The 13041-nt window shown below is 36.4% G+C and overlaps 1 protein-coding gene across 1 annotated transcript; it reads right to left on the bottom strand.

Annotated features, from left to right (window-relative positions):
* Window positions 1-2207: 2207 nt before the first annotated feature.
* Window positions 2208-11966, bottom strand: LOC118737022 (beta-mannosidase). The gene is made up of 12 exons (XM_036467253.1): window positions 11517-11966; window positions 7406-7537; window positions 6977-7325; window positions 6723-6878; window positions 6552-6648; window positions 4635-4815; window positions 4444-4554; window positions 3892-4371; window positions 3414-3835; window positions 3144-3344; window positions 2879-3061; window positions 2208-2802 (listed from the first exon to the last, which is right to left on the bottom strand). Exons 1-12 carry the CDS (start codon window positions 11677-11679, stop codon window positions 2539-2541), a joined length of 2739 nt encoding a protein of 912 aa, XP_036323146.1. The 5' UTR covers window positions 11680-11966; the 3' UTR covers window positions 2208-2538.
* Between the last annotated feature and the right edge of the window lie 1075 nt (window positions 11967-13041).

Below are 13041 nucleotides of genomic sequence, written 5' to 3'. Positions count from 1 at the left end.
CGACTAAAGTTTCTGCTTATTAGCTAAGAAAGGTGCTAATATGTTCTACTTTTTCCGAATTTAGCAACGCGGATAAGACAGTGGCAATGTGTGGCAGATGAGAGCACCCATTTGTATACTGACTAGCTTATATGTATGGGCATATCGTTCGAATGGACACCGAAGCTCCAGCTCGGAAACCCCTGGTGGTAGCAGAGGAAGAGGGAGGTCTCCACTGCGATGAAAAGACCAAGTGGAGAAAGACTTGTTTTTCGCATGGCATTTCCAATTGGCGTTGCTTGGCTCAGAAGAGAAACGACTGGTGTACTTTGCTGAACTCGACCCAAATCGACTCACGAGATGAAGCAAGTACCGCCGGTTTTTACTCTTGCTGAATAATGTATGTATGACTGAAAACTATCGATGTTTTCGATAGTCAAAATCTGTCGATACTGCCTCTAGTGCCATCGATAGTTTTCCAGCTCTAATTTGAACCTCTTCAAACTCTTCGCAGGAAGACCTTTCATTACATAAATGGCAGTTCAGTTAGATACCCATGTGAGTATCAAAGCTATGTCGGCAGGTATTAAAAACTAGTTCCATTGTATCAGCATCTGAGTCTGCAGATCACGTACAAAATTTGCGTTAACATTGCTATTCGTGTCCAATATGCTGTGCAGGAGAAGTATCGAGGGCTCGTTGGGAATAATTTCAGTGAAGAAAAATGGCTACAGGAGATACCCTTCAAGTTGGGGCTCCATCTCATCTGTTCGTACTAAAAAGTTTATACTTCGAAAGCCATTAAAGTTGTTGGGTACGCAGATGACTTTGAGAAAGTAAAGCTTCACTCTAAAATTTTTGAGGCGTTGTGGCTTACGCCGCTCACACCGACACATAAGAATAATATTTAGGTTGTAGATAAGCTCATTTCGATGGTCAGTGAAATACTACAATTTAATCTTAACACCCGGGAAGGTGCACAGAAAGTAGCGGTCTGGAGATTGATCTATCCAAGTCTGAAATGTTTCTGTTCACGAAGCGATATAATAACTATAAAGATAGATCGAATTCTTGGATTAGTTGTCAGGTCTAGAAACAGAGTCGGATTTTATAATTCGTTTTTGAAGCTTTAACAAAAGCTTTTAGGAGAAGTTATTTTCTAGGCGGCACTTGAAAAAGGATAGATTTCTATTTCTTCCTGTAGAGCGACGGTACACTTATGACCAGTGGTATGGGAGTAAGATCCAGAAAATAAAAATGGATTTGACAGGATCCAACCATTCACTAACGTCGTACGATACTTTTTAGCTCCAGGGATGAAAATCAGATTCTCAAATTGTACCTATGTATTTGAGGACAAAAATTTGCCTAAGAATAGAGAAATGTATCTGAAAAGTATGTAAATAACTATGTGTATATATATGTATTTTTAATATTGGGTGTTTGCTTTTAAAAACAGCCTTGGAAGGAGTCTCTCCCAGCTGAGTATCTAGATGTGAGTAAGAGAAAGAAGGAGTAAAGGACTAAAAAAGCATGTACATATATTTTCAGAAAGCCAAGTTGAGCTCCTGTTACTTGCCTCATTAGAAATTGCAAGAGGTAGCTGAGCTTGGCGGTTGATCATAGGAATACATACGCCAACGAGAGGTACCGAACTGAGCAGTACTTCGATCTGCAAAGGAGAAAAGCTGCTATGGCCAAGTGCGAAAAGTAATACGCTGTTCACATGAGGCAATTTTTCAAGTGATTACTTGAAACAAAAGTAGGCTGCCGACTAACTTCATTTAAAGCGATTAGTTGAAAGGCCGTTTAAACCAGGCGCTTGTTGCTTTCAACTAAATGTTGCCTGTAAAATCGTCACATTGAAAAGAACAGAAGAGTTGCTAAGAAAACAAGATGTACTCAGACTAAAATCTCAGTTAGTGTAGACTTAACTTAAGTTAACGTTAGAAATTGTCAATGATTACTCAACACGTAAACTTAAGCCAGATGCGAAAGTATGTTTCTTTAATATTTTATTTTTCAGCTGCCACATCCAAAAAAATGCATGTGAAAAAAATGTTTTCGTACACTTATTTTTAAGAAATACAAAAACAAGAATCTGACAATCCTGATTCTCACCGCTCTCAATTTCCGCAAGGCTGTAACTTATGAATCAAAAATCTAAAGGTTAAGTTGAATTAACTTAGGTTAGTGTTAGTTAGGTTAAGTAGATTAAGTCTAAACTAACTGAGCTTAAATAGCCACAATTTCAACATGCGGAATGGAGGAATCGATCAATTATAGAAAATACAACTTTTCTATTGGTTCTTGAAATTTTTTTACCAATTTAACATTTCTTAAGAGTAATGCACTCGAAGAAAATTGCTTTCTTTCCAATTGAAAATAGAAATGAAGCTCGCAAAACCATTGAAATATTCTTATTATATAACTTCTTTTAAGGTTCTTAAGCTAAAAAGTTTATTTCGAATTTTTCCTTAATAATTAATTCCTAAGCTTACTTTGGCGTTAAGTAAATTTCTCAGAGTTTTACAGACGATTTCTCTCAGTGCACACACTTCATAACATATATTGATTGACAGTTGAAACCTTGAGATCGCTCACTTTAATATCCAAACATTCGCTGCTGAAAAACTCCAAATGCACCAATTTCGTTGGCACCAGCAGCATGAAACCGTTATTCGACAACTTATATCTGGCAACGCTGGTATTGAGTAGTTCGAGGTAAAGAAATATCGCTGGCTTGGCAACGGATACATTCAAACTAATTATATTTGCGTAGTTATTATTCGCTTTGTAGCAGTAGGAATAGAAAACTCTCAGCTGGAAGCAACAATTAGGAAGAGAAAATTGAAATTTCAATTTGTTATATCTCAAAAAACTGTAATTTGCAACTCACAGTTACTTGCGGATCGCTCACGCCTTCAGCATCCTTTATCGGGCTGGGGAAGTAAAAGTTGCGCGCAAGCTCAGTAGTGCGATCACGCAGAACAAACTCGACAAATGAGTTCGTTTTGGTATAACCTCGTGGGAAAATGCTTGAAACCGGTATTATTTTATCGTAGTGCACGCCATTAGGTTTCTGCAAGTTCAATGAGTACGAAAGACTTTAGCTGATGCTACATACATTTCAATAGCAACATTCTAAATAATGGCAACATTACCAATGTGACTGGCCAAACAGTTTGCACCTTTGGAAACAAATCCGACCATTTGTAAATGTTCATAGAAACTTCTAGTCCCTCATACTCTACAACCTCCAGCTTATCACAAATCAAAGATACATTTACGGCATCCTTATCAGAGTCGTAGAGCGCCACAATATGTATGGGTGCCATAAATGATTTGGCCCAATAATGCAGCAGCTGTTCAAGGAGAGAAAGGAGATTCAATGATGGAATTAAAATGCAGTGGAAATTTCTTTACGAACTCACCTTATAATTACCGTAGAAATCTATGCTGGACCAGGATGGTGCGACCCAAACGTCATTTAGCTGCCAGTAGAGTGCGCCCATTGTGTGGTGTACAGTATCTCTGAGACTGCGATACAATTCAGTCTCGATCTTCGTAGCCATTGCCTGTGAGATTTGGCTGAAATAAATCAATGCTTCAACATAGTTATCATCCTCCGGAAGCGGCAATGGCAAATGCCGTCTTATCAAAGCCGTTATCAATGTCATATTGGCGGGATGATGCTGCCGGTGATGTATTAAATTGAGCAGATTGTCACCGGGATGCATACTCAGCTGCCAAGTTGTGAGCTTGGGCAAACTTTGGAAGCCATACTCCGAGGCGAAACGTGGACGCCGATAGATGTTCGGATCCCAGGCGTCCTCGAAGTTTGTGTAGAAATGTACTTTAAATAAAAAAAAGTTAAATTTATAAAACTTTTATTCATCTATCACATCTTACTATCGCCATAGTTTTCATCCCCTGGATTATTTGATATGTAATTATCCTTTTCGCTCGCCCTAGCATTAGACGGCGATGACATTAGCGGTTTGGGGCGTGAGCTATGCTGTACAATCTTCAGTTCGTGAAATACTGTGCCTATGTATAACTCACGATATTCGGCCTCGAAACGCGCACGCTCACCAGCAGTACCATACCAATTACCAACCAATGCGGCCTCATTCTCATTATTTGTAGCAATAATGGCAATACTCGGATGATAAGCTATGCGTTTAGCATTCTGTATGATCTCTTTGCGCACTGAAGCAAGAAACTCTTCTGTGGCCGGATACATGGCACACGCAAACATCATATCCTGCCAGATGAGGATGCCTTTCTTATCTGCTTCTTCGTAGAATCTATTACTCTCGTAAACGCCACCACCCCAAACTCGTATCATATTCATGTTGGCTTCCTTGACTGAGCGCATAAGATGAATTACTAGAGATTTTAAAGGAGAGGGGAAGTAACAATTATTTGTCTGGTTCTCATTAGAATAAAGTTTAGACTTGCTTTGTTCTTCGTCATAGCTCAGCTCTGGCAGTATGTGCAGGGGTATATAGTTAGTGCCCTTCATAAAAATCTCGACGCCATTCACTTTGAAGAGGAAGTAGTCGCCAACGCCTGAAATTTTTCAATTATTTGAGTGTTAATTGATTTGTCTTATTAAGTATAATTCCTTTATAAATACATGGCATATGTACCTTCCTTGGCTTCATTTTCAATGAGTTCTATGGTACGAAAGCCAACATATATACTCTTCGTAGATGTAGTGCGTGCACGTAAGCTGGGTCCGATTTTGGAAAGCCATGTCTTGAGGGAGAAATGCAGTGGATATAGCTTCTGATCGCCATAACCATTAGGCCACCACAGTGTAACGTTTTCCTGAAACGTCAAGCAAATATAATAAGTGCCAAATTGCTGGAGGTTGAAATGTGCTTTAAAATAAGCTACGAAGCTTATTGTAATATGCTAATTTTTTATAGGAAATCAACGACCTGCTGTACTAGGCAGGCAGACAGAGCGCTGTGGAGATGCAAAACATATTTCTTAGTAAGCCAATTTCGGTAGGGGATGCTGGCTCTGTTTAAAGTGACGTAGCAGAGTGAAAAATTTGTGTGAGGTACGTGGTAAATACAAGCCTTTTATACCTTTATAGGCCTTGGCGCACTATGCTATCGAGGCCAAGAATTTGATAGGGCAAGTGAGACTCACGAATTTGAGTTTTTTGACAATAAATAGTTTAATTAAAGTCTTTAAAGGGGTAAAATTGATAAGAAACACCGGTGGTCGTGACTCTTTGATGAATATGTATACTTTGTTGAGGCAAGCAGCATGTACGTTGCCCATATTCAGCGCAGCTGAAGATGGCTACCAACCTGCGTCTTCTAAGCAAGGTGTACATAGTGAATTATCGATTTCCCCATGGATTGTCAGTCTTATAACTCCTTGCGCCTCTATTTGAGAAGGATTTTTTGCCACTTACCTAGCCTTTTCACAAAACGCGTAATTGTTTTTTCGGGTGGCAGCTTTGCAACCTTATTTATAAAAGTTCATCATGCATTTGCTCCGATTGAATTGGATGCTGCAAAAGCACTACAGTTTTCGAGCATCCACATGAATTCAAGTTCATTTCGTTTCGAAACAGAGTACATCCTCAACTCATATTCACGAACAACTTTTCACACGTTCGAAGTCCCATAGAGTTCACTCCAGTAGCTAGTTAGCTTTAGTTCCATTTTCCGTCTTGATGCCGTTGGTACAGAAAGTTTTTACCGAGTTTCACAAGAGAGTAGCCGCATTTCTTCATTTTTTTCTTGTAGGAAATCTAGCAAAATTTTATCCGCAAGAAAGGTTCTAGCAATCACTTTGCCCGCGCTGTGTAAGAACAAAGGACTTAACTCCGACAAACTTTTAAAGAACTATTTCTTCCATAAGCTGTGCCAAACTGAAAACTATTTTCATTCGGCACATTGTATTCATTGTTTTCGGTTGGACCTCTAACTCAAAGAGTAGCAAATCTAAAAGAGAATTAAGTGTCACTTCTGACATTGGAGACTACTTCGTAAACCATCTAAAAAACTAAATGTTGATTTTGACCATGGTGTTTCACTACAGCTTGCTGTCTAGAGTTAGCGCTAGATTCCTGGAAATAATTAGGTTGAGGCTATTTCGGAACCCCTTTTGGCTCAGCTCGGGTTGATTTTGCATTAGTTCCGGATCATTTCGCGACTAGTTAAGAACAATTTCAAGACTGGTTCAGTATCATTTCGGATCGTGCTCTGGTTTATTTTGATACTAGTGCAGTAAAATTTGTGGACTAGTAAGAGACCGTTTCGGGACCATTTCAAGACTTGTTCGAAATCATTTCAGGACAAGTTCATTACTTTTTCAGAACCACTTCAGGACTACTTCAGGACAATTTTGAGATAATCAGGGTAGTTCAAAATTAGACACGAAATGATCCTGAAGCAGACCTGAAATACTTCCGAATTGGTTATGAGAAAGTCATTTTTAAACTACAAAATTCATGGGTACCTGGTACGTCGAATTGAATATGGTTTCGGGTTCTCTGATGTGGAGTATAGTCCGATATATCAACTAAACTAATTTCTACTTACAATTGGTATTGCTTGATCAAATATGAGTACTGGATTCTGCCACGAAAGCGTCTTCTTCGAGTATGTATTTATCACAACTGGCTCTTCCATCAGCTCTCTGTAATAATTAGCACCTTAATTACTCTGCTTAAGAAAAAAATTATTTAAATTAAATAAAACCTTCAACCATACATTGCATAAAATTTAAGTTCAGCATAGAAATCCTGCCTGCCGCCGGAATCGATGAAAACGCGTATATGCATATTCCAATGCGTCTCATTGCGACTAATTGCAACATCCACATCACGTATCAAAGCCACCTGGTAGAACTCCAACGTCACGGTTTTCCTTTGAAAGCACAAATGTAGAGCAATTAGTAAGCAATAAGAGAAACCCCATGCATCCGACTGTGTCGATCGCAGTCACTTACAATTGCCATTACTTACCAGATGCCCATTGATGGCGCCGCCAGCCCCCAGTCCCACGAGAAGCTGGCCTGCATTTTACGCAGCATATTCATATGGCATTCGCCGCGATAGCTAATGGGTGGACAAGCGGGCGGCACAGATATATTGCGCGCCGTCAACTCATCAGCCCTGGCACGTGCGGCATGCACTGGCGAAGTCAGACGCACCACCAATCTATTCACATCCTCCAAAATGTGACCCACTTCGTAGGTGTAGCGCACAAACATATTGTCGGTGTGGCCAAGCAAGTGGCCGTTGAGATAAATTTCCGAAATCGTGTCAATGCCATGGAATGTTAGGTTGACCAGGCGCGAGTCTTTAATTTCTCCTAAACATACGAAATTATATTAACTTAGTGAATTTTTAATGCACGACTTTGGATTAAGTATATTAGTTGCTCATACGCACCAGCAAACTCGAGGGAGTAGGTCCAGTTATCGTATGAAATATAACGCAGGTCGACATCATTTTTGTATTTGAGTACATCTTCACCAGCTATAGCGCTATAGACACCGGAAGGTATTTTCACTCTGGTGTTGGCTGAAGATAAGAAGAATAAGTTGAAAAAAATATATATATTTTTGATTAAAAGTAAGTTTTGCAAATACATATGTACATTAGGGTGGTCCAAATAAAGTAAAGTCGTAATTTTAATGCTCTCACCACTAGGATTGTTCTATACCGGAAAATATATCCTTATTTTTATTTTGAAAACAAGTATTGACAAAAACTCCTTTTCGTAAAAATGGTATAGAATTCTTGAAAATCAATATTTTTCCATCGGAAAACTGTGCTTCTCTTCAGAAGACTTCCATTAATAATATCCAATTGTTTATTTAACCACCGAATTTACTTTCTCACGTGCATTTTTATAACTTTTTAGATTCGGAACTTGCTGGTGGTAGCAGAGGAAGAGGGAGGCCACCAGAATCCAAAAAAACGTTCGAAAAAATTCCCTGTTTTTTCCGAACTATGACAACGCGTCTGTGAATTGCAGAAGGAGAGCATACCGAACAAAAAATTCAATCAGAAAAACAGCCAAAATCAAATTGGTTTGGCACTTATTTTCGGTTCTTTTCTATAAGAAAACGGATCGTCAAAGTATCCGAAAATGGATACGTTAAACGGACAAAAATCCGAATTTCATCCACTTTTTCCCCTTTTTCGAATCGATTTTTGGATTTGTTGTCATAAGTTTCGATATTCCAGTTTTCACGTACACATTTTTTTTTTCAAAATTTACTTTTTGATGCAGAAATATTCCCAGAGCATCTCGATGCATTCATGCATCAAAAATAAAGTTTGAAAAGAAATTTCGCTTACATCTTTTTGGCGGTTAGGTATCGATATTCATACATATTTACATACGCATTGTCTAAGCAAATAAAAAGAAAAGAAAGTATTTTTCCCCCAAAATTTCGATACGATACTGGGATTCAAGTACTCGATTCAAAATATAACGCATAAACACCGACAGTACCAAAAGCCTTCTTTTAATTATCAGTCTACAAGTCAGCTTATAAATAACCAGTTTGTAGTTAGCTGAAAACAAACTGGCTTTTTTTCGACATCACTATATAAAAGTAGGCAGTTAAAAGTAACGCAAAATAGTCGAGGCCCACGTCACACTTAGTTCAAAAAAAAGTGTAAATAAAATGGATTTATAGTTAGTTTAATTCAAATAGTTCACAAATGGTTTGTGATTTTTTCTTAATATGAGGTACAAGGTACCTTAGGACCAAGGTTTTTTATTTAAAATCTGCTTTAATTAAGAAATATATTTATTTGTGGCTTAATTCGTCAAGCAAATAAAAAATAATTTTCATTAGTGATTGCATTCGTCGATCAAATAAGTAGTAAGATTTATTTGGAACTTGATCTGTCGACCAAATAAAAAATGCAATTTATTTGTGATTTGATTTGATTTAAGCGAATCAATTTGATTCGTGATTTTTTATATAGATAATACTTTACTATGTAACGCAAATACGATTTTCAAGTATTTTCCAACATCCGATTATAAAGAAATGGTGATTAATTACTTAATAATTAATTACTTTTTAATTTTTACTATACTAAAATAACATATTTCGCAAATGAAGAACTGCAGCGTTTAATGAGCGCTTTTTATACGTAGCCCAGTTACGTAATATTACAGTAAAATTTAAATAGAAGTGCTTAAAAAATGTATCAGGTTCTGATCATTTCAATCAAAATTAATTCATACCCAATTTATACGGTTGTAAAGAGCGAGCCATTACTATTCTTTTAGTTTATTTATTACTGTAATTGCTGGATATTACCATGAAAAATGGATCGGAAGATGACTATTAGATCTTCCGATCCATTTTTTATCCACTTCTTTCAGTTGAGTCAACGAAGTTTTTTTTTACTAAAATAGGTGAGAGTGAATATTAAATTAGGCAAGCATGCCTGATTGCCAGAATCACTGTTTACTATGCTTTTACAATTAACAGTCGAATGGTGTTATAGTGAAAAACTTGCTGAACTTGAAAGAGGGGAATTTGCAATAAAAAATTCTCATTCATATTTTTATATGCGTTGATGCACAAATTTTCATATGCATATGTATGTATTTGTGTAGCTACGTTTGTCATAAAATACTAGTGATGTACTGAATTGTCGGTACCCAATACTTGCCGTACCTGATATCGATTCTTGACATTAAACCTTCGCCATTATATGCATTTCAAGTTAAGAAAAAACCTTCCGTACTAATTTATATGATATCGTCTAAAACACTTGAACTTATCGCAACAGAGAAATATTATTTTATCAGTTTTAACCTTAGTCGATCCAAGGTTCAGGAAAAATTTTATGACTGATGAAGAAGCCTTTCAGGGGAGAGATTCTGTATATACATCTTTCATTTGAATCAGTATTAAAAGCTCTATTGGCTCCAAGAATAATGATAAAAGACAAGATTGCGCATTCCTGCGGGTGATGACGTCAAGATAGCAACGAATAGGAAAGAGTAATTGGAGATGGAGGAGAGAAAGAGCGTTAACCGTCAAACCATGGAGGTCGCCATATTTACACGCATATAAACATCTCTGCATACATACAAACAGTTTGCTAAAATGACGTCACACGAACAACTGATTCTGTCAAATTCGCCAAGAACAAAGTAGCGGTACTGCTGATTGCGCCACCTCTGTCTCCCTACATCGTGTATTGGCTCCTACATTCGGGTTTTGATAGGCGAGTCTCCCCTGAACCGTCTTTTTTCATATTTTTGGCCTATGTGTGCCTAAATGCTTCGGTACCGAGTATCGGGAGTATTAGATACTTTTCAAATTGGTACCGAATATCGATCGATAATTAAAAGTATTGACTCAGCACTTCACTATAAAATACATTCAAATTGAAAAGCTCATTGCAGAGTAAACATTTTCCTACACGCACTCCACATTTCGAATGGTGATGCATATGCATGTGGGTACGGTAAAAATTAAAACTTATTCCTAATAAACTACGCTGTAGAAAAAAACTATCATTTGATACAAAATAAGCCACTTGTAGTTAGCTTTTTTGCGGACTTCTATAAAATATATAACTAACTTGAAACTAAATAGTTGACAAGTAATGCAGGAGTAAAGCAGACGTAATGGGGCGATTGTTTTCTATAAACAAGTTTCTATTTACACATCCTCATACAAATTTTACTTTGAATACACTTTCATGCTGCACTTCACAAATACTTTTTCGAATTGAGGACAAATAAAAGGAAGATCGAAATTTTATATTCTGCCTTATCCACCCATAGTAAATACATGGAAACCATGGAAACCCGTTCGGGGAAAATGAAACTCACGATTAGGCTGATTATCATTTTGAAGTTATGCTTGACGGAGTTCGAATATGGGACCACCTACAGCAGAATATTTAAAATATATGTAAATTAATAAATAAAGTAAGTAAATAAAAATGTAAAAAAGTTAAAAAAAATATTGTTTTTCTTATTGACATTTTATTTCCAAAAGCAATGTAAGTATAAGTAATTTCTTTAAAATTTTAACAAAACTAATTTACAGTTAACCAGACTTGCCGTATAAAAGTCCGCGCCATCACATTTAACTATACATTTTCAAATAGACACACTTATTTTTGGCCTATGGCAATGACCACTTTGAATCGGTATGTTCAATAGGGTGGTCCCAAAAAAAATACAGTCGGAGTTTTCATGCTCTCACCAATAGATAACGAAAAGATATGCATATGTGTTTTTTATTTAGAGGTCGCTAAAAGTTGTCCACGTATTTTGTATGGGATTTCTTGAAAATCAATATTTTTCCTTTGTACCTCTTCAGGAGACTTCTAGTAATAATACGCAATTGTTTATTTAACCTTTTTTTTAATTAACTATTTTTAAAATATCAAACAATTTTTTATTGAGCTCTTTTCTTTCTAGTCGTCGCCAGAGTTCATAAAGGTATGAAGCTAAATATTTAATGAATAGTACTTATATGTATGTATGTATGTATATATAAACACTCACTATAACTGCCATTTGTAAGCGTCCACGATAGACCCTTCAAGTCCTGCACATAAACCGACTCCGCTTCAGCACTGCCACACAAATTGCACAGCCAACTGGCGGAGAATACAACAAGCACGCCAATGCGAATGTTTGCTGCAATTTTCAGCTTCATAGCTCGCATTTTGCAATTGAAATTTGTTTAATACTCATCAAATATGCATGCACATCTTCTATTTATGTATGTATGTATGAGTATGTGTGTAAATTAACGCAAGTAGGTACTAAATATGTTTGCACTAGTGAACTTTTTTGTTGTTTAATTTTATTTTCTTTTTCTTTTTTTTTTGTATTATTGCGTGCACTTGAACTTTCTTTCAGCTTTAAGTCGCTTATGTTTAGCAGCTTATCACTTTCATCGAATCGTTTGCTATGAGCCGTACAACAGTTTGCCGGCAACTAAATTGCTAGATCACTTTGCCGGCTATTTTATTTGTTGAGCGTGAGCGCCAGTGTTGCCACTTTGGTAAATTATTATCAAAATTGGTAGATTTTTGTTAAAGTATTTTGTTTGAAAAAACAAAACATAATAAGTTTTAGTTCCTGCTTTGTTTTTCTTAGTTATGTTTATATTATATATTTCTTTCCAAAAGTTTAGTCTACTTTATTGCATTAATTTTCGAACGCTTTTATGCACATTTTTTTATATACATATGTACATACATACTAATTTTACTGGAATCCTGAGAAGCTTTTGATTGCCTAAATCAGTGGTCGGCGTACTAACCCATTCAAACAATTCAATGAGTGAGACTGAAACACACATGTGCTCAGAGAGCGCTCAGTGAGCCCTGGCCTGCCGACCACTAGCCTAAATATTTTTAATGAAAAACTGCGTACCCAAAATTTTTCTAAAAATTCAGAGTAAAATGTTCGAGATTTGGTAGATTTTTTTTTTCAAGTTTATGGTAAGTATTTTTTTCGTCAGTGGCAACCCTGGTGAGCGCACTATCGTTCTCTTAGTAAGTTAATCGTGAACTCATGGCGAATTGGGTACAAAGAGTGAAGAATTCTCTAAGAGTACACACGTGATCTCCAAAGCAGTGACAAGTTTAGAAATTTACAAAAGAAAGCAACCCAAACAACCAATTTCACGAAAGCAATTTAAGTAAAAAAGGATTTTAATTTTTTGAATTCTATATGGAAATTGACAGAAGATAAAAAATAATAATTTTCCATTTAAATTGCTGGTGAAACGGCTGCAAGAGTTGAATGACAGTTAGTTGAAGTTCCAATACAAATGAACTTTTTTGCATAAGGAAGTACATTAATACCGACAATTCATCACTCACAAAAACAATGCATTCCAAAAAAAATATTCTAAGACTTTAAACTGGTTTTCTATTTTCAAAATAATAATAATAACTAAAACAATTTAATAAATGCTATAGTAAAATTTTATTCAGATGCCAGAGTTATCACCCAACCCTAATTACTTTACGAGACTCTCATATTGACAGGATTTGACCATTTATCTTAATATTTT

Source organism: Rhagoletis pomonella, unplaced genomic scaffold (genome assembly GCF_013731165.1).
Source record: "Rhagoletis pomonella isolate Grant_MI unplaced genomic scaffold, Rhpom_1.0 Rhpom_scaffold_00004, whole genome shotgun sequence".
Taxonomy (NCBI): Eukaryota; Metazoa; Arthropoda; class Insecta; order Diptera; family Tephritidae; genus Rhagoletis; species Rhagoletis pomonella.
This window is presented reverse-complemented; position numbering and strand designations above follow the sequence as displayed.